Source organism: Toxotes jaculatrix, chromosome 21, assembly GCF_017976425.1.
Source record: "Toxotes jaculatrix isolate fToxJac2 chromosome 21, fToxJac2.pri, whole genome shotgun sequence".
In the NCBI taxonomy this organism is placed as follows: Eukaryota; Metazoa; Chordata; class Actinopteri; family Toxotidae; genus Toxotes; species Toxotes jaculatrix.
The window spans coordinates 8,491,081-8,514,019 of NC_054414.1; the positions used below are offsets into that span (position 1 = coordinate 8,491,081).

Below are 22,939 nucleotides of genomic sequence, written 5' to 3' on the forward strand. Positions count from 1 at the left end.
AAACACACTCAACATTAGCCATAGGTGCTAGACAAGTCAAACCCTTACAATTCAACATGCAGCAAGGGGCCTTCCTGGGCTTATGTGCTTTCTCTTACCCTCTGATGATCCTCGATACTCGTGTGAGTACCCCAGGTATGTTGTAATTCTCACAAAAAATTTTTGAATTTTCAGAAATAGTTTATTACACACAAAAGGCTTTGTGTGACTCTGATATCTAATATTGTTTGTAAAAATTACAGTCCTTTAACAAGCTTTAAACAAAATATTTCCTTTTGGCTTGCAGTTCTAACAAGCAAGCAGTGGATGAGGCAGTGGTGAACATGATCATCAAAGACTGTCAGCCACTCACCATTGTTGAAAATGAGGGATTCAAGGAGCTCCTGAAAAGCTTATTGCACCCTCATATGTTTTACCAAGCAGGAAGGTCTGTTTAAGAAATGTATGGTTGAATCAATTAATGAGTACTGTCATGTCATATATGTATATATATTCATAGTGTATTACAGTATTTGTATGGTTATTTTTAGACCATCAAGGACTTGGTGAGACAGAAATAAGGAGAAAACAAAAAAGGACCACCAGAGCATTGTTGCTGTTAGTTTAACAGCTGATATGTGGACATCCATTAATATGGAGGCATATCTTGCTGTTACTTGCCACTATGTGGACAAACAAAGCCATGAACTCCATTCATCAGTCTTGGGAGTGCAGCATTTTTCTCAGAAACACACTGCAGAAAACATGGCCACGGTTAAAAGGAGCCTCATGGAGGAGTGGGGCATAGCGGGCAAGGTCAGGTGTCTTGTCACTGATGCAGCAGCAAAAATGATTTCATGTGCTTGAATACTGCAAATACAGCAAACCATTTGTATTGCCCATTCCATGAATTTAAGTGTAAGAAAATCATGTGGTCAAATAGCAACACTAACAGAAATATGCAACAAAACACAGCAAATTGTGACATACTTTTGATCAAGCACCACAGCCAAAGAAAAGCTCACTCAAATGCAGCAACAGCTGGGAACACAGTTCCATTAATTAATAAATGACGTGCCGACACGATGAAACAGCACCTACCATATGCTGGAAAGAATGACTGAGCAGAAGAAGGCAGTCTGGGTGTCAATGGTCTCATTAAAAACTGATATCAATCCACTGACTCCTGAAGAATTTGAAATAATTGAAGAAATGCTCAGGGTGCTCGCTCCTTTTAACCAAGCCACAATAGAACTCCCTGAGGAAAAAGCTGTCAAGAGACTGAAGTCTGAGTGTGCTGCTGAAATGAGGAGCCATGAGCCTGACCCAGCAGAAGAAGAGCCTAGCTCTTCACATGGATCAGAACCCAGTTCAGGTATGAAAAACATGAACTAACGACTAACAAAGAATTGTTTCTAAAATATTTTTAGGGCGCAATCTCTGGAAACCTCTTGATATGGAGGTTGAGGAGAACAACATGAACTCAAATACTACATCCGATACCATAATTGAAGTCCAACACTACCTGGCTGAAACCAACACACCCAGAACACAAGACCAGTTACAATATTGGAAAAATAACCAGAAAACATATCCACACCTTTATCAACTCATACTTAAATTTTTATGCACACCATCTTCATCTGTACCCTGTGAAAGAGGTTTTTTTTCTAAGGCAGGAGAACCAGTGTCTTAGACGAGAAATCACCTTGGAACAAAGACACTACAAAAACTTTTGTTCCACAATAAAACTGTATGAATGAATCCATTTAGTCTTATTTCATATGATTGAACACTGAAGTTACAGAAATTCCATACGCAAGCTAAAAATTTTAATTCTGAATTTTATTATAGACAAAAGTGCTATATTTTACATACCAACTCATTTTAGCATTTACACAAGCAAGGTTTTAAGCAAATTTTACACTCTTCTCATAAGCAACTTAACTCAACAAATTGAGCAAATGAAATTACAATGATGAGATCATATTTTAAGTAAACGACCAGCAATTAAAGATTAAATATTATTGCACAAGCTGATGTTGGGTTTACAGCATGTAAGTTTTTCCATCTTATTTTCATTTCGTTTACCTGCAATGATTTTAGAACTACTGCAGAGGTCACTATTGAGTGACCAACACGGTGTCAAATATTAAATAAGAATTCAAACTTAAATTATCCACCTGCATCAAACCAAACTCTGCTTCTGTGTCCTCATTTTATTGCGTGTACTGAAGCGTGCAGTCAGCTGTCAACCTTAAAATGTTACCGCCGGGTGTCGGCGGTTGTGACGCATATTTTGAGCGACAAAAAATTTAAAAAGTTTTATTTTAATGTTACAAGATCACCATAATCTTCAAATTTAGAATTGCATTAAAAACGAACGAACTAAAATAAAAATATATTTGAAAGAAATATTTACTTTTTATTTTCCAAAGTCACAGGGAGCCACAGCAGAGGGATGAACGAGCCACATGCTGCTCTGGAGCCGCGGGTTGCCGATCCCTGTCCCAAACGGTCTCGGCTGCTCCGCTGAATCCCTTTGACCGTCCTACAGAAACCCGGCACATAACCAAGCATGTTAGCCTCTGGTCACAAATCAACTCACGCTTTGCATTTTAAACGTTCTGCGTGGGCCTTACCTGGCCTCCACGTCGGCCATTTTTACTCTTGATTGCTCCGGACACGGGAACCGCCTGTCTCGGGGCCACGCCTAAGTTCCAGCTCCTCTAGGCCTGAATCGTCGAATCTCTGCTCTCAGCCACAGCTTTCACTGTGCACCAGAAAGTACAGTGACAAATAACCCGTTAAACATGAACACACAGGCTTCCTCTGTCTACAGGTAACGACTTCAGTTCAATCCACTTATGACAAAAAGAGCTTGGACAAAGCAAAACGTTAGAGATATCTTGTATTCCACGGGAGACCCGATCCAGCGTCACCCCGACTCCTTATAAGCCGCACCTAACATAAAATTCTGCCCTGCTATTGGCTGAGCCCTCTCACGTGGTCACATGGGTTTGGTTAGCGCATGGGCAGGGACAGGTGCGACTGATTTTTAGCGCGGCTCAAACTGGACTCTGATTGGACGGGACTAACAGGTTGAGTGGTAGGAGGGACCTGCGGTGACCGCCCTCATAAAGCAGCAATAACGTCTCAATGGGTGTTTGAAATGATCACAAATTGCCAGGGGTTCACTTTCAGTCTGACTCCATGGCTTTATGCATTAAAGACTTCAATCAGAATCAGTTTTATTGGCCAAAATTATGCATACACACAAGGAATTTGAGGAGGAGGATGAGAGGAGGATGTTAGCCAAGCTGGCATCCATTATGGACAACACCTCTCACCCCCTTCCCCAGACTGTGTGTGTGAGTGTGTGTGTGTGTGTGTGTGTGTGTGTGTGTGTATATTTATTTATTTATTTACTGTCCCACAGGATCATACTCTCTACCCAACCCCATCGCCCTCGATCACCACCCACGGCCGCCCACAGCCTCAGAGGTTACCGTAGACATCCACGAACTAAACGCCATCTTGTTATTTATTTAACATAACATAACATTATTTTAATTAATAATTTGCATCAATATTAACTGTAGACAATGAAGCGAGTTCCTGAGCATTTTCAATTTTAATTTTTATATGAACATCAAAACTACAGTGTGCGTAGTTGTCCAACTGCATCTACTCACTGGCAGAATCATTAAAGCACCAAGTGTTTCTCTGTTATACTATATACTCTTTATTACAATACAGTACTTACAAGTTTTAGGGAAAATAAAATAAATATTAAATAAGTTGCCAGTATTATTTTTTTTCCTATTTTCTAAGAAGGAACATGTACAGTGACACAAGTGAAATGTTCCATGATGAAAAAATAGTAGTGTTTCCTTGGCTTTTGAACCATGTTAAGGCAAAAGTAAGTATGAAGAAGCCACTGAAATATTTTTACTGGTTGTACTTCAAAAAACAAAACAAAACTAACAAAAAAAGTGATAATCTCCATCAGTTGTAATGTTAAGTAATATGTTTGCCTTCATTATACAATCAGTGCATACTGTAGGCTACTTCTTCATTTATTTATTTTTTTTAAACTAGGGTTTAAGTGTTCTGAGTGCTACAAATACAACTCCAACAGAACCAAGCAGGCAGTAGTTGGACACTGTGACCGATCTGCTGGATCTTCTCACTGTCAAACAAACCAAAAGATTCACCAGCATAGGACAGGAAATGTACAACATAACCAACATTAAAAAACAAAACAAAACAATCTGAGACTGGAAGATTAATCCAAAATGCCACAACAAAAGACAGTTTTCCACTGCTCTCAGTGTTTTTTTGTGTGTACATAAATCAGTGTGTGTGAGTAGATGTATTGCATGTATATGCATTTGTTTATAATTATCTATTGCTGTTCATTTTTCAAATGAGTGAAGACAAGATACACATACAATCATACTGTATGATCAAATGGCAAAATATAGAGAATTTAATACAAATATGACATTTGGTATATTTCCTTAACCAATTAATCCTACCGATCCAATGTAAACATTACACTACATAAAGTATTTAAGATTTGGAAAGGCTAAAAAGTTTAATATCCTTCAACGAAAACCTCCAACAGAGCACTGTGATCTGCAAAACATACGCATTAATCTAAGTCTATTTCCACGTTTATGATAACATACACGCACTCACTCACACTATTGCACTAAACCTCATAATCAACTCTAAATCCTTCTCAACATAACAGAATTATTCCAGTTCTGACAAATAAAAATACAACATGACGTTAGGCTCAACAGAGGAACACTAAGTCTGTACAAAAAATGCTCTACATGAGGCTGGTCATCTGCACTGAAACACGACGCTTGGCCCTTCACACTAGGTCTCCGCCGCCAATTACTGCATGGACACAGCCCCTCTGGAGCTGCAAATGTTAAATCGTCCTCCGACCTTAGACCTGCGGCTCTGGCACCCTGTTGGTGAGCTCTTGGTGACTTTCAGAAGACCCAGCTGACAGGCACCCACTGCTGCTCCGTTGATAGTTTCTCCAGTGCCAACCGCAGATTTCGGAAAGCCGCCTCCAGGCCGTCGTTTACGATGCAAAGGTCAAAATAATGTCCATAGGCTCTCTTAATGCGCTCGCTCTCGTCCACCGTCCTCTTTAGTTCAGAGTCCTGTAGGGAGCGTGACGGGTAGGTGCAAAACGGTAAGATGATTAGGTGAGAATAAATGTAATGAGAAGGCAATTACTTAAATGGAACAACAGAGTAAACAGTGAAATTGGTGCGCAATTGAAATCAAATTAGTCAAATTAGATGAGAAGACTGATACCACTCTCATGTTTGTACAATAAATATGTAACAGCCTAACAGTGTAGAGTCTCCGCTGGCCATGTGGAAAATGGTCCATAGTCCCCCACATAAAGCACCATAAAACACTGAGCTGTCTTTTTTACACTGTGGTGTTTGTAGAGATTAAACAAAACAATTAGTGAGCTTTAGAGGTGCTGGTAGGTGGATTTTGTTACCTCTGAACAGAGCCAGTTTAGCTGTTTCCCCCTGTTTCCAGTCTTAATGCTACACTAAGCTAACCAGCTGCTGCCTGTGGCTTCATGTTCATCGTACAGACATGAGAGTGGAACCAGTCTTGAAGAGAGAAAGACAGCGAATAAGTATTTTTTCCCGAAGTGTCCAGCTATTGCTTCAAGAGAACACACACTCACCGTTAACTGTTTTGTGACCACCCCTGACTCAATTGCTGACCGATTCATGGCCTTAAGAACTTCAAAATCTGGGGCTTCGATGAACACAACATAGGGCAAGAACTCTGATGTCCGCAGGACTTTGAGAGCCTTTAAGAAAAAAAAAAAAACATATATAAAAAGGAGGTATAGGAGGTATTACGATCACTGCATCTCTGCACAGCAATCAGTGGCAATAGCTGAAACTGACACACAACTATAAAGCTGAGAAAGTGATTAAAATGCAACTGCAGGGTCTTCATCTAACAAATTTATCAAGCTAATGTGTGTAAATAAGATTAGCTGAGTGTTTCGAGCGAGTAATGCTGATCATTAAGAGATCCTTTCTGATGAATATTGATGATGTGCTCAGCCTGAAAATAGTTCAGTAGCAACGAGCTGTACATAATTGGCTTGAATATAGAATTTTATATTTCATCCATTTACAGTTGAAAACGTGACAAGTATAGATAGATGGGTAACAGAAACAAGAAGTGACAGCAGAGGGAAAGTGAAGGAAGATAAGAGTGTGTGTGAGCCTCCTGTACCTGTGGGTTGACGTCCAGGATGCAGATCTTTCCCGTTTCTATCACCTCGTGTATGGAGTTGATCTTCGTCCCATACAGGTTCCCGTCATACTCGCCATGCTCCAAGAAACGGCCGTTTTTAATGTCACACTCCATTTCGTTGCGGGTCATGAAGGAGTACATCTGGCCATCCCTCTCATCCACCTTTGGTTTCCTGGAGGTGACTGAGGGATAAAGATAAATCCAAATAAAGAGATGGATCAGTATCTATTTTAAACCAGTCCCACAATGTAGCACTTAAGGATGAAGTTCACTGAAGAAATTGAAAAAAACAAAACAATGTAATGTGAAGACTTTGATTTGGTTTAGGTTGTTTGCATAGTGCAAACACAGACACTAACTGGTAGAAATATGGTACAGTGCAAAGATAAACTGACAAAAAAGAGGGAAAATATATTTGAAGTGAATGAAAAATCCATTTCAACTTGAACAGTCAGACAACGGAAACCAAAATGACAAAGGAAGACATTAAAGGCAACAAGAACACTAAAAAATAAAACCACTGCATGATGCTGAACGATGATGGATTCTGTATGTGGTTTAGCATTATGATGAATGGCTGCACTCACAGGGGATGGTGGTGCCATACCGCTGGGGATCTGACACCAACAGCTTGTTCTTCAGACTGCGACGGCCGACGCCCTGTGCACCAATCAGAACCAGTGTCTTCCTCCTGAAGGGCGGGACCTTGGCAACTTCTTCATAGATCCTTAACTCATGGCGATCGAATTCTAAGAAACCGGTAATTAGGGAGAATGACACAATAAACTGCAATACACTGAGTCATTCTATCCAGTTCAGTTAAGCTGTGATGTGTAAAACTGTGATGTTACAGGGTTTTTTTTTTATACCTGCATTCTTGGTGGTCAAATACATCATCTTTTTTTTCTTCTTGCCTCCCATCCCAGCACACAGAGGACCTGAGACAGACAGCAACACAATAATATCTCCAACCTTGGTGCTTGTCTCTGCCATCAACTTCAACAAAGTCCCTGTTAAAATGATATACTATCAAGGTGAAAGCTCTGCTGCGTCTCAGGGAGTTATAGGGAGACAATACCACTAGATGGCACTGTGCATTGACTGAGCAGCCTGTGCAGCCAGTCTGCTGCCAGAGAACACCTGTGACAGCCTGATCTGCTGACCGTCTGTTCAATATGGCAGATTATTTGGCTGCTGGGGGAGAATCTCATATGTACAAAGATGTGCACAGAAACAGTGATGAGCTCGGCTGCTCAGTTTTGTGATGAATTTCAACTCAAGCTGCGGCAAGTAACAACGGTGACTGTCAACCTTAAAGCCAGACTGCTAACAATGAAATATTCTCCTCAATGTGTGAAATGGATCGACAATTTTCCGACCTCACCATCCAAAAGTATTGTGTTCAAATGTTTTATTCAAACCATACTCGCAGTTGGTATAATATGTGGAACACGTGCTAGCAGACAGATGTGTCCTTCCCAGCTCCAAGGGCAGTACAGTTGGGCTGTCATCTTCCTCTCCTCCACAAGTGAAGGGCATGCGGCTGGCTGTGACTCACCACCTGTTTTGTTGCTGCTGAGGACACTGTACGGAGCAGATAAATCTAAAGGAACAGAGCCTCTATTCACTCTGCATCTCATAAGAGATGATTATTGATCAGGCTTGTACTTATGGGGGTCTTATCACCGCTCCTCAATCAACACTCTTTCTCAGGGAGGGCTGTTTGTGAATGTCAAACCCTGCAGCTTAATAACCAGCAGATTGGATCAGGCCGCCTGAGTCACGCCGATGCTCATTACCAGTTCTCCAGTGCTCACTGACGGAATAACAGACTGGAGAGGTGAGAGCAGGATGAGTGGCCGGCGCCAGATGAAATGCTTGTATGATATGGAGAGGAACAGATGTTGTCTTTGTTGCTGGTATGTTTGTGCAGTGAGGAGCCTGTGTCGAATCTGCATAATGAGGAGTGCTTCTCTGCTCTGTTGTGTGGCGCTGCGAGGTGTACCTGTGGTAGCGAGCTCCAGATCTCTCTTCACAAACGCTTTCCTTTTCTCCTCCAGGAGCTGGCTTGGAATTAGACCTGCACTGCCTCCCTCTATGTGACAGGCCTATGAGGGAAACACACATGAACACACACACACACACATACATACACAAAACAATGAGTGATCAAGTTAACAAGCCAGTGAATAAAAATAGAAATGTCCAAACTACCTTATTAACACAATCTTGTTGACTCCCTATGTGTCTGGAAAGGCAGGGGGCTATGCTGACCTGCCACCAGTTGAGGTCCTCCTGGTTAAAGATCTGCAGAATATCTCCACTGCTGAAGCTTAGTCCTGCCTCCTTACAGGGAATCAGGTTGTCATGAGATGGGTCGTAGTCAAAGTGACACTTTACAAAGGCCTAAAAGGATCAAGACATTGAAAAGAGGAAACGTGTCAGCTAAATGAGCGAGTTAGACTAAATAAATACACATTTAATTGGAAAAACTGGCTTTGTAACATGCTTCTGCTGTGATGTATGAGGCCCGTGGTAGATGGATTGGGTGAGTAAGTGTCCATCACTATGAAACAAGCCTTGCCCACTTAAAGCCTACTCCATCTCTCAGCTCACTTTCCCGACATGTCACGGCTACAGGATTCAGCTCATAAACCAAGCCCTGCATCCCAACCCCCACTGACAGGACAAGGAGCCTGAGACACAGACAACAGAGGGAGAGAGACAGAGAGATAGACAGAGGAAGAGACACAGAAATAAAGAGAGAAAGAGAGAGTGCCAAAATCTGTAGCCATGGCAACCATCCCCTCCCCCCTGCACTTGACGCCTTTTCTCGTACTGAACTGATGCATGGACATAAAAAAAAAAGCCTGTCAGCCTTTACTGTACTCTGTGTGTGTCTGTGTCTCATTCCCCTGTAAGGACACGACGGACAGACAGACGGACACAGACACACAATTACAGTCTCCATCAGCCAAAGGGAGCTGTCAGTTGAGTTTAGTCACCATGCAAAGCTCCAGGCGTGAAACACAGACAGCTGGATTACATTCAGAGAGAACTTCTGGGAACGTCTCTAATCATCGTAACTCCTCGCACAGTACAGCATCTACCCACACACACTCCTAACTTTGTGAGCATCGCCAAATCACTCTTTAATATCTCTGACAGACAGCCTCTTTTAAGTGTTCAAGTAGGCACTTTGGTATCTGGAGCTGATATTACCAAAAAAAAGAGAAAAGGAAAACCAAGCACTTGTACCCTCTGGTTTCATAAAGCAAAAGTCTTACGACAATTTACTGTAGAAATGTCTTTTTACAGAAAGTCTGCACCTTGATTTGTATCATGAAGCCAGAGGAGACTCTTTTCAGTGAATAACCCAAAAAAATGAGAGGGTATTAAGTTTTCTTACATGAAAGCAATTTCTGTAAGATTGGCTGCTGCCCTCAGTTTCCGCAGGTCTAACCAAAGTAAAGGGAAAAAAAAGCAACTGGAAATGCGAGTTGTACATCAGCCACATTACGCAATCATCCCAGCTCCAGTTTTGATATTTTGCATGCTTTCATTTATTTTCATTTCAAAGATCACAGTGTTCCTCTACAGGCTGAATGAATTCTCTCAACTCTATGGCTAATTTAAAGACAAAAAAAAAATAACATAACTACAGCAGTGCTGGTGGCTCTGTGAGGTTATACATAGGCACAGTGATGCTTTGAGCTAAATGTTAATGCTAGAATTTTTATGACAATCTGTCTAATAGCTGTTGAGACATTTCAATCAAAGCTACAAATGTCAACCTTGCTGGCGCTGGAGGAAAAGTCAGGGGATCGCCAGTGTCAGTAGGACACATCCTCTGGGCACCGTGGATGTCTGTTCCACATTTCATGGTACTCCGACCTACAGGGGCTGAGATGTTTCTGTACAGACAAAGTGGGGGACTGCTCGTGTGGTTACACATGAATTCTGATCCAGTGGTTCCTCAAAAAACAGCAAAATCCTAACAATCCTGGCACACACAAAGCCTCTACGTCATTTCTTGTAGATTGTGTTCTAGTGTATTTTAGTCTGGTGTAAGGAATGAATTTTGCACGGCTTCTTCAGGTTCGACTGTTCTTCTTCTCTTTGGCTGAGACCGATCAGTCACAGAGCCTTGTGTCTAACACTTCTCCAGCTGGATATACTGCACCCTCCGATGTGCTCCATCCTCCCATCCTGTTGGCATTGCATCACCAGGCGAGATAACCCTTCTATTTCCCCTCACTGTAAACTGGGTCACATTTTCAGTGTGACTAGCCTCCTCTGGCTCTTAGAAAGCTAGTGTTCATTAGCCAGCATAAACCTACAGTGTGACAGCCAGAACACCAAGTACTTTTCCCCATGTTTCTTTCAGCTGTTAAAAAAAACAGAGTAATTTCCTACAAATATTTGATAATGCAACAAGTGTTGTGAAATTGTAAACAAAAAGAATGGACAATGTCTCCAGGGTCATGAGCTGTCTATGGGAGCACTCCTTTTCTCTTGTTCACGGAGGCTTCAGTTTTTTTTGATCCATTATGCATAAGCAGAAAATTACTCTGCATTTTGGATGAGTGACAAAACTGGAATGCAGGTATCATGGCCAGTGTCATCTACAAAGTTCTGCTGTAGAGATAGATATATGATTCTTGGCACAGCAGGCAAGGTTACAGACTGCAGGGGAGATGTCAGTGAGTGGTACTTATTGACTGATGAAAATGGCTATATCCTTTTAAGCTAATCATAACCTTTTGTACAAAATTCATTTCAGGATGGGTGTGCTGTTTGATAGAGTGTGAGATTCAATGGGGAAAATCACTAAAATATTTCAAACATAAGGGGATGCACACCGAGGGAATGAGAGATATGTATCCATTGTTATGAATAGATTTTACACATTCAAGTCTCTTGGGGTCTTCAACTCAAAGGAGGGTAGGATGAAGTGTGAGATAGGTATGACATTGGTGGTAGTGTTTGCAATACATATAATGAATGAACATGAAAATTTGCTTAACTAAAGTGCAAAAGTCATGATTGGTGGCTCATCACTTTAGAACTGTATTTTCTTACAGTGTTTTATTATTTCCTGTTTTTTTTGTAAAGCACTTTGTATTGTGCCTTGAAAAGTGCTATATAAATAAAGTAATTCATCTTATTATTATTGTAAGCTGATATGAGTTTAACAGTCTGTGCAGCTGTGCAGATATGAAGCACAGCATATTGGACTAAATTGTGTATTCGCCTGGCTGACCTGTCTTGGTGTGTGTGGCTCCTGGTAGCTGGGCAGGATCTTCAGCACCACACTGCCGCTGGCCTCCTTCAGCATCTCCTGGAGCACCTTGGGGTCGTTGCCCACCTCCTTGCCGTTCACCTCCTTGATGATGTCACCCACGTGGAGCAGACCTTGCTGGTCGATCATGCCGCCGTGGAGGATTCTGGCTATCACCAGCTCGCCGCTCTCTACTCGAAACGTCACTCCCTACACACACAGACACAATTGAAATATAATAATCATTTATTAAATGAACTAACTAGACCTGATCAACTGAAATTTGAACTCCCAAGAACAATAGTCTAACTTTAACAGGTGAGCAAAAACTTTAGAAGAAGGTGGGGGTGAGGTTCAGTGTTGTGAACAAGCAGCCCAGCAACTGTCATGGCTGAGTGGTGAAGCTCATCCACACATGTCTTAAGCTAATTACTGTAATGGTCACTAGGGGCTGACTGCAAAAATATCCAACTGTTCTATTAAGAATATATTTAGGCTTAAATAAAGATACACTTCAGGGTGCATTTGCTTGTTTGACAGGCATCCAAGGCTGTTACAATCGGTCGGTGTTGCTGCTCCTTATTTGTCGCATTTAGACTCCACTTACATGGAGTAATGACACTTGAGAAGCCTGAGAACGACTTCACAGACAGGTGGCAGAGAGTTTGAGGGTAGAAAAAGTGGGACAATAGAGGATCTGGAAAAGTTAGTATAGATGGTATAAATTAACAACACTTTACAACACAATTACTGTGGATAAGTCACCCCTATTTTGTGCTATAAAGCAGTATAAATCTGACGTATTCCTCTTTTGAACAATGCAACTAAATGATCTAATTACACTGAGTGCATGTGCTTCTTCCAAGGCACAAATCATACCATTTATTGCGGAGTTTAAGATTTACAGGAGGAGCTCTGTCCTACTCGAATGATACAATGTGCACAATGTGCGATGTTTCTTAACTGAGCAGACTCACCAGGTGCTCACCAGACACCTTACGGATCCCCACCATCCTGACTGCATCTGGGGGCACAGGCTGGTTGTTGAGAGCTGCGTCCATGAAGGAACAGGGGCTGGGAGGAGGAGTCTCATAATTTTTGGAGGCCACAGAATCATGGGTCTCCAGGAGGGACTGTGAGCAGAACCACAGGTGACAAAAGCACAGACGAATAAGATGATCTTGCTCTGGTCTGCACATAGCTATTGCCAGACAGTGCATGGACTGAAATACACAAACTACTGTAGCTCCAAATCAATTAAATCCATGCTAGCGCAGCATGAATCATTAAGCATAAACATCACTTTAAAAAAATAATCAGAGGTTTAGCTTGAATGCCTGTTCATTAAGGTTACAGTTTGCTACGAGGTAAGCCCTGTTCTCCAAACCTGGAAGTGGGGCTCTTTCAGGATGCGGACCAGCTCGTCGGCTGCCTGGCTCCTCTGTGTGAGCGGGCTGAGCTCCTTGAGAATGTCCTGCACCAGCTCCACATTGTTCTCCCTCACGGCCTCGAGCTTGGGTTCCTCGAATCGCTCATGAGCCTGGGATTTCATGAATAAAAAATACATTTTGCTTAGGGTGACATCTCCCATCATAAATGCCAGGATTAACTGATTACCTGATAACCTGTCTTTATAAATTCCTTATAAATTCCATTGTCTTATAAAGAAAATTTTACAAGACAAAGAATTCTTTTAGTTCCACAGGTGAACCTTCTCAGTGAGCAGTCAATGCAGAGTTATACTGATATGTTTTCCAACTTTTGCAGGTCTAGTTGTTTTGATTCACTAACACAGTAAAGGGCAGAGTAACAAACAACAAAAACAGCTGCATGAACACACAGCGTGCACTCATAAATCCTGACTGAAAGATACAAGAACTAAGAACACTAAGCACAAACTTGAGTCAAATCTTTTGCTGCGTAGGTTTGTTGGTGTGTGCTGTGAAGCATAAATATTTCAAGGAACATTCATTTTTCACTTTCTCCTCCACTGCAGCGAAGGACAGAGGAGTCTCTGCTTATTGGACACGGCGTCCCACACCTCCAGTCCAGGGTCACAAATACAAATTGAATGTCTTAAGTCATACATGTTTGATTTTGACTCATTTTGGAACCTGTACCTGGATTGTTGTTTCTGATATTTCTCCTCTATTTCTGTGGCAAATATACTATTTTTCCAAAATAAAAAAACACTACACTGTATAAACCTGTCAAAGCCCACAGAACTTAAATACATATCAACAGTTTTTCCAAACCACATGAAAATGAAATCATTTACAGTAGCACCATTTGCAACTGCACACTGAGTGATCTTGTATTGTGTTGGAAGATTCACATCCGATCCCACGGAGGATTTGTCTGATGGGACTGACTACTACTCTGGCAGCCACAATGTTTGTTTGTGGAGGAAGAGAGGAAGAATCCCTGCCAAGAGACAGGACATGGTGCACGTATACACACACACATACATATATACACACAAGGATATTCACAAATGCCTGCACGTACACTCTTCCACACACAAATCCTCATATGTACTTTAGTACATGCATACTGCACACACAGTCCACACACCCGCATAGACAAAGTTATTTGCACATGGATTAAAAAAACACACACACACACACACACACACACACACAGAGGGAGCTCTTCAGCCGTGTTCAGTGATATGGTAGCAGGACTTCGCTCATTTGGCGTTTTGGCAGAATTCTTTGTAACCTGACAGAGCGAGCTGTCAGTGTCTGGCCCTTGGGCAAACCTGCCAGCATGGACACTGCTATATGATTACACTGCTTTGAGGGCCATGGACATGACCTATAAAGTTTCTGAGTTTCTGTGTTTTTTCACACCACCTTAAATTTGTTCATTATATGTAAAGAGATAAAATGACAATGCAAAAATAACTAAGATGAGCGTGTTTTGCACAGTCCTATCATGCATTAGACAGTGTATCTGCAAGCAGTTTCAGGTTGTTGATATGCAGTCTATCACTGATACCAATTATTCAACAATTGTTCTGCCAAGCACTGACATTTTCAGGTTTTCAAAATTCCTTATCCTTTGTAATTACAAGACAGAACTAATCTTCCTCCTCTCCACCTAGACATTTCAACTTTAAAGGGTAATGAGCACTGCTGTTCTCAAGGCAAAAAGCGGATGACAAAGCTGTTTTACACTTGTATTCTGCATCTGTATTAGATATTTCTGATGGATTTTTCTGGTTTAGGAAGCTAATCTTCTCTTCCCCATTGTGAAAATGTAACATAATGTGACTACAAAGTGATTACAAGCCGCCAAAGCTCAGCAGCTTTTATTTGATCAATGTAACTCCCACTGGTCATCAAAAGAGGCAGATAAAGTTTACAGAATATTTAAAGTGAGACTTTTGAAAAAAGTACAGGTGATGCTACTGCCGTTCCCGCCAGTAGCATCACCTGACCTCCTCCTCTCCACTCACCTGTTCACCATTCCCTTATTAGCTCCCTGGCATATAAACCGGTCTGTTTCCTTTTGCTCTCTGCCAGATTGTGTTTGTGCCATGAGCCTTAACTTTCCAGCTCGCTGTTCTTTGCCTGCCTGTTTTGATCCTGATTGTTTTTTTGACCTTGTATGTGAGTTGTTTTTTTTTATTTTGCCTCAACCCAACCCTTTGCACTTTGTTTGTCTGCTTGGATTTTTTTCGTCTAAGTAAAGACTCTTTACTTCTACATTCGCCTCCTCAGTCATGCTCTCGGCTCCCTTTTCTGAGAACCATGACATACAAACCAACATACAAATAAGATGTACTACAGAATGTGAACACAAGCTTTTATGCATGATTTCTGTTTCCACTCTTTCAGCTAAATGTCAATAGCTGGCAGGAAATGGGATAATAATTGTCAGGATTTGACCCCTCGGCACATAATGTTTTGCACAAGCTGTTTTGTATAACACCAGAATTTATTGTTTTGGGAAGCCAAAAGGCATTATTTTACAAAGACCCTGGAGTCTCATTTACAGTTTGAACAGGGAAATGTGACAGAAACTAGGGTCAAAAGCACAGGGTACGGAACTAAAAGCAAGTGTCAGGTCATTCAGTCGTCCTAAAAGCCTCAACAGTTCTGACTGCTCAGTTAGATTCAGAGCCAGCCATTCGGTCTGTACCACAGTCACAACTGATAATAACTGAGCACTGTGGAAGCTCAGTTATCAGTGTCTACTCATTGTGAGCCTAATCATCATTCAGACTCATTAAAGAATTGTGGGTTGTGCTGATTGCATCATTCTGCAGTGAATGTGGTGCAATCAGCACAATTCACTGAAGTCACTACGCCATACATGCACATGCCCGGACCCTTACTCTGCCCCTCTGTTAGCGTGTCCTTTCTCCTCACTCAGCACATTAAATTATAGCTTGTTAAGTGTTTATAGACCAGCGAGGGGTCAAGAGTAACTACTGTCTTTGAAATCCTTTTCACATTCTTCGGGGAAGCATCTGAAGTCAAGGCTTGGATCAGCACATTAATCTTTTATGTGAACGCTCATCAATACAAAGTCCCTCAGACACAGGGTACAAATACTGGTGTGATGCTTCTTTGCACACTAGAACGCACTCATACATATGCAGTTTTCTTCAGAGGAAAAAAAAATCCATCAGTCCTGTGTGAAAAAGAAACCAAAAAACAAAGAGAGAGAAATAGAAATCAGGATGGAAAGGAGCAGAAGAGGCGACGTTTTCAGCAATATGGGAGGCTTTTGATGTAGTGCTCCCCACTGTTCCCCGTGGATAGTCCATCTCCAAATTTCCTGAACAGAACTGCCTCTGTATTACTGAACGATCCTGTGAAGCTTTTTACCTCCGGCTCTGTCTGGGTCTCAGTAGTAGCCTGCAGACCAACGCATCTCCCCGGACAGAGGAACCTCATGGCCACGAGGAGCTTCTGCCTCAGTGCAACTCAGCTAACACTGACTGTGCAATGTTAAAAAGATAAATGTGGTTATCCATATTAATGACTGTTGTTGGCATAAAGATAAAAGAAAAGAACGACTTTCAGTATATGGCGTGAAGTGCAACTACATTGTTTTTCCTTGCATACTATTGCAGTGCACAGCAGTGTACTTTTCCCTCCTCTTCCTGTTGCTTTTGAACAAGTCCGCATTTTTTAAAAGGCATGTGAAACTGTGCTCTCGGCAAGACGTGACGGGGGAAGACTTCGACAGGAGGGAAAGCACATGAGACGCAGTGGGATGAAACTCTTAAAAAGACTCTCTGCCACTGCTAAGCTCTTTCACTTCACTTCAAAAAGCTGTACTCTGTTACGGCGACATCACTCTCCTCCGTGTCAATATGGAGAACTGGTTGGGATTGGTTTCATAAAAGGGACTTTGCATGAAAAGTGAGGAATTTTATTTAAATGTCTATTTAAACCTGCAACATCTGAGCGCTGAGGTTATTCAGCAGAGCAGTCTGATACACAGATTAGTCTTGTCTACATCAGAATGGTTGAAAATTTCCAGGGATTTTGAGGTCGAAGTCCAGACACAAGCTTCACAGGGAAGTTGTGGTGAGGCCACAGCAGATTGTCACTGACTTAAACCAGCTCAATGAAAGAATATTTAATTATTACATAAATTGCTGGTTACACATATGTTTGGTTTAATCTTTTGGGTCCAGTCAAAACAACAAAAAATGACTGTCTGCCATGTCTGAGTTTTCTTGAAGAAAAGTATAATGTCCTTGGAATAACTTCACTCATTTGCTTCCACCCAGGACTCACTTTAATCCAAAGTCTGGGCAACTGTCCAGGAGAATTCTGGACAAATGCAACACGGATTTGAAAAATTAATCTTTTTCCTCCTTTTCCAGATATACAGGCGATGGACAACAAAGAACAATACATGTACAGTGTCAGCTACATCTTGGTGGTATGGCAAGCCTTGTAATCCTTGTTGAGTGCTGTAATACATGCTGTAATGGTGTGGATTTGAGTATTACTGTGCTGAACTACACGGTGCAGCTGGTTCTGTATATTCTCCTCTGCCATGCTGCTATAAATGCCAGTTTTGTAAAGCTCCATATGGACAGTTTTTTTGGAGATTGTTGCCTCAGAGGTACTGATTAAAATCTGTGATCACTTCACTCTCCAGCTTGTATGTTTGTGATCTTTAAAGTGACATTTCCCTGAATAACTTGTCTCCCATCTACATGAGTAACTATATACTACCCTATCTACTGTATCAGTTTGTGTCTTGGAGCAGGACAGCTGTGGTCCTTTTAAATGCCCATAATGAAAATATGTCATAGTGGAAATGTGGATTAAAACATTCATAAAAACACAAACCATTCCTGCAGCATAATGCACAGAGAGCATGGAGAATATGCAAGTGAGTTGTTTTTAATGAAGAAGTTCAGTTAAGTATTCAAACAGGTTTTTGGAATAAATAAATAAATAAGTGTAAAACCTAATGACTGCCATCCATCTCTGTACTCCACACTGATGCACAATAGCTGCTGCTCCACCTGCACTTGTCAACTTGACAACCTCAACCTTGTCAAGGATAACTGTGCAGCTGGCTGACTGCTATTTCAATCTTTTTCCCTGATTGGGAAAAATGTTGTATTGCCTCGTTAAAATGACTGACAGGTGGGAAATGCAGTCCAACAACAACAAAGACGTCTTCGTTGCATTCTTCCACTTAATATTCTTATATGCCAAACACATGGTAAAAATACATTTCCTTGAATGTCTGTGTCAAAACTCTTGTCAATATTTTGAGTTGACATATTCAACAGACCACTCAATGAACTGACCCACTGGCAATCCATCCAACCTGTGCCATCACACAAACCCTGTGGTTCACCAAGATGCCAGAGGTTTGTATCATCTGGGTTTAAGTTTGCACAGCATAAAAATATTTCCATCCTCATCTACTTCATCCACCTTCTCTGAAACTGGGAGAGATGAGCATCATTTCACGGCTACCATTTTGCCTCCTAAATCTAAACTTCAAAATCAAAACCATCATGACATTAATGTCTCTAAAGGCTCTGAAATCAACACTGCCAGGTAAAAACTATGCCAGTGATGGGAGGGAGCAGCAGGACAGGAGGGGACGGGAGGGGAGGCGTCGTTTGCCTCTTCACATTTGGGTTTTTATCTGATTTTTGCTGCCTGTGCAGCACGACACTGAACGAAAGTAAAATACCAGATGCCTCTTTAATTTGCATTTTCAACTTATGAGAAAACAATGAAGCAAGACCATTAAAATGGTAATGTGATTGCACTTCATGAATTTAAGCTGTGTTTTTGGGATAATTACTGCAAGCCGAAATTTAAATTTTAAATGTAATAAGGGCTGTGAATTTCCATTTTGGAGAATCGTTTTAATAAAGATTCTCATAATGCATGCAAAACATGTCACTGTTAAACACATTTTTAATATTTTAATCTTAAGGCATATGTACAAAATGCAAGATTGCACTGCCAATTTAATAATACTTTTAAATTGTAAATTGTGCATGCATGGACATATTAATCAGCATCCACATTAACATAAGCAGCCTGTGTTGTTGCAGTCTAATTGCGATTTATTTACATTAAAGTTGAAGTCCTTTCTCACCGACCCATCCATCAGTCTGTCCCTCCCTGGTCCACTTAGAAGCTCTGAATGTCCTATATTGCATGACACACACACATATTTCATCATACATTTAACAGTGTACAGCATAAAGTTGTTCTCACCACTGGACTCTCCATGATGCCTTTGAGGAAGATGAGGTCCAGGTCATTGGCAGTTGTAGAGCTTGTGCTGTCACTCAGTGTGTCCAGGGCCTGATGCATGGCTACACACACACACACACACACAGAAAAAAAGAAGAGAAAGAACAGAGTTTATTTCACTCCACTCTCCTCCCTATCCTACAGTTACCCATGGGAAATAGACTGAATAGATCACCTCAAAGGAAGAGAGAGAGGGTGAGGGAGTACATTTACAGTAGTTCACACTACTTGGCTGAATGAGAAGAGGCTGAAGGAAAAGTGATGGAGAGGGAGGAGGAGAGAGAGAGAGGGGATGAGAGCTGCCTCACATCTTTTCCCAAGCAATTTCACCTCTGTCAGTCACCCTCCTCTAAAGTCTGTCAGAAGCGACAGTATCTTTCTCCCAAAACTCCCAACTTCCTCTCTCTCCCCCTCCCACGCACATGTTCATATACACAAACACATTCCATCAGAACAACAACAAAACTGCTGAAGCTGCTGAGAGAATAAACATTTTTACCATTTTATATGTGCTTTTGTTGTGTGTGTCAATCGATGTTGCAGTTTTTTTTTTTTCTTCTTTTCCTGGTTCATGGAGCAGCCCACACTCATCCCTCAATGAGATGACCAATCAATCAGCAGCTGCAAGGTGACTTCAACAGTTCAGTGGAGGTCAGGGAAGGTTGCATCTTCAGGGACTATGACAGGGACTATGACGCATTAAGGTACCAAAACACACTGACATCAGGCTTCTTACAAGCAGGCATTAATTACAGCAGACTGTCTGAGGAGTGGGCATTTTTATTCACTGGGAACATTTGTCTGTTGTAATTTACTCAACAGACACCCAGGCCTTTGTTTCCAAAGCTAAAAATACAACACTGGCTTTTACTTTTCACAAAGGAAGCAGACTGGTGGTCCACCACAGTCCCTGCACGGCCCACTTCATAGAGCTTATGCCCTAATAAGGGCATAACAGAGCATTAAGAGGCTGCTGGTTAATTTTGTCTTAGAAGACCCTGTCCCAAATGCTTTCTATGGACTAGTTTTAACCATGTTTTACACATGTAGCACCTTCACTAAAGGAAAATGACAGGATGAAGTATAATCTACATACCCAGTGTGCATAATAAAATAATACAGTCTCAATTACAATGTATTAAGTACATTGATTTCTTCTACTGTGTACTACTAAAACTAATAGCTTGTGAAACTATTCTTCGGCACAGTGGTGCCTAGAGCTAAACGTAACACCAGCACGGCAACAAGCCCACAATAATAATGCTAACATGATGATGTTTAGCAAGTATAATGTTTACCATGTTTACCATCTCAGCTTAGAATGTTTTTTTTTTTTTTAAGGATGAAGGAACATGACAGAAATATGTACCTTCTTTTCCAACTTAACCTCAACACAGAACACATTCTATAAGAGAACCAGAAAAAGACCAATAACAAGAGCACAAAAAAGACCCACCAAGAAAGAAGGTTTGTAGTTAGATGTAATAAGGGTAATCAAGCATAATAACGGTGTAATGGTATATTAACCACTAAGACTTGGAAATGTACCTAAAGATCTCAAGCCGTGCTGGTCTGTAGAGACCACTTCAAAGAGCCTGGGCCCCATCATCTCCAATACAGTCCAGAAAGGGGTTTAGTTTAGCATGTTAACTTTCTAACATTTTCAAATTAGTATGACTACAAAAAGTGGCTCAGTTTTCAGTGAGCCACAGAATATCATACAGGGAGAATTCACATTTTTCTTGTGGAAAAAAAAAGGGACATGTTACTATTTGGTATAATGAATAAGTCTCTCAGAGGATCATGATTCTATTCAGTGGTTTCATTGATGTGAAGCCTGAAGCTGCGCTATTGACAATACACAACAAAATTACTTTGTAGACTCGAACACTTTCAACTCCAACCGAAAATGTTCTGTAATCCCTGAACATTTACTGCTACATTCACATTACATTCACTGCTTTTTATCACCGAGCTGTCTCAAGTTGATATGCTTTAGACTGGGGTGAAAGCACAGGTTAGGAAAGAGAAACTAATAAAAAAAAAAAAAAAAAATGCGTGTCCATTGATGCTGTGTATTTGAACAATATGGAGTAGGAGTTTCAGTAGTAGCCATTGTTAACATACAACACACAAGGTGTGCAATTCGGTGTGCAGTTCAGGTCTGTCGAGAACCTGACAAATAATGTTTCTATTGCTCAGCAGAGCGCTGTGGGAGGTTTTTTTTGTCAAGGTGCTTGAAGGGGAATTATGAGGTAATAGATATTTTGAGAATGAGTAGAGAACTATTTTTGGTCTACTTCTGTGGTGTTCTGAAAGTATTTCTACACTCTACACGGACACTTACTGTACAGACAGTCATAAAGACAAGACACTATCGTCCTCTCGGCTTTTACTCAGAAGAAAGATTAAAAGATAGGAAGCTATAAAGGCAAGAAGGCCAGAGGAAGATGACCCCCATGATTACCCAGTCCATCTGCCCACTCTCTGAATAATTTGATAAGTAAATTAAATAAATAATTACACAAGTCTTCCGCAGCGAAGCCTTGTTTTTCTTCTATTTTCCCTCTAACACCAGCTCTGATCCGTCAGGGGAGTTGCCAGATTTGTGCCTGGCAGGGAATATCAGACCAGCAGGCTCGGCTTACAGGTCCTGCATAATTCTGTTTAATCACCACAACTGTATGCCGGTGTTGTTGCCACATCGGCACTTTTCCCAATGTCAGCTTGTGTCTGCTTCACCATGTGTAGAGTTAGATTTTTTTCTTACTCCGTTTCTCATTGTTTTCCTTCTTTCCACTGTGGAGTTCTTGTTTGGATTCTTCTCATACTGTCTTCATATGTTTACACATGTCACTAATCATTTGTTCTTTTTCTCCTTGTACTCCAGCCCCCGTCTGACCTAATAATCCTTATGAAATTGACAGCTACTTCTCCACGGTGTATCAAGGATGTTGGACAAAAACATCAGGGGACAGAAATGTGCTTCACTTGCATTTAGATGCTCTGCGATATTGCCATTCTTTGGACGTCACAGAGGGATCAAGAGACGGTGTGAAAGGAACTGGAGTATAATACCCATTTTTCCAGTGCTGAGTATGCCTGGGGTCGTTCTATTATTCATAGAGATTATTAAAAATCCAACTTGTCCTCTTTCTTGGTTCTTGCTGCCTTTCTTCTCTCTACACATACAGATAAATAGGGTTGCTTTCCTGATTTTCCTCGGCATGCATCAAAGCTAGCTATGAAGGTCAAAGGTTCACACAGGCAGAGGTCTGAATGTCACGCTAAGATCAAGTGCTTTTTTCTTTCTTTTCAAACTGCTACTTTCTTTTCAAAATAACTTCCTCTTTAGCATTCAGGTGCAGTATTTCATCTTGTATACTGCCGCTGTCAAAGCCATCCTCCCTTGCATAAACCTGCATAAACTTCCAATAAAACTGCACAGCCAGGACCAAACAGCCATTTTTTTTTAAATCACTGACAGCATTTATCTTTCTCCTGCTCATGTCTCATATCAGCTCCAAAGTTGCATGTAGACATTTGCGTAATAATATACTCAGCTTTTTTTTTTTCATCCTCTGAGCCTTTACAG

At 41.2% G+C, this 22,939-nt stretch overlaps 1 protein-coding gene across 1 annotated transcript in view; it reads right to left on the minus strand.

The window, feature by feature from the left end:
• Positions 1–3,651: 3,651 nt before the first annotated feature.
• mpp2b (membrane palmitoylated protein 2b) overlaps positions 3,652–22,939 on the minus strand; it is a 35,658-nt gene continuing 16,370 nt past the window's right edge. The window contains exons 3-13 of the mRNA XM_041067210.1: positions 19,306–19,406; positions 12,969–13,121; positions 12,559–12,714; positions 11,564–11,791; positions 8,575–8,706; positions 8,306–8,408; positions 7,170–7,238; positions 6,888–7,049; positions 6,280–6,482; positions 5,714–5,842; positions 3,652–5,165 (exon numbers count right to left, since the gene is read on the minus strand). Of these exons, the coding sequence (XP_040923144.1) occupies positions 4,989–5,165; positions 5,714–5,842; positions 6,280–6,482; positions 6,888–7,049; positions 7,170–7,238; positions 8,306–8,408; positions 8,575–8,706; positions 11,564–11,791; positions 12,559–12,714; positions 12,969–13,121; positions 19,306–19,406 (1,613 nt within the window). The 3' untranslated portion in view covers positions 3,652–4,988. The remainder of the gene's footprint in view (positions 5,166–5,713; positions 5,843–6,279; positions 6,483–6,887; positions 7,050–7,169; positions 7,239–8,305; positions 8,409–8,574; positions 8,707–11,563; positions 11,792–12,558; positions 12,715–12,968; positions 13,122–19,305; positions 19,407–22,939) is intronic.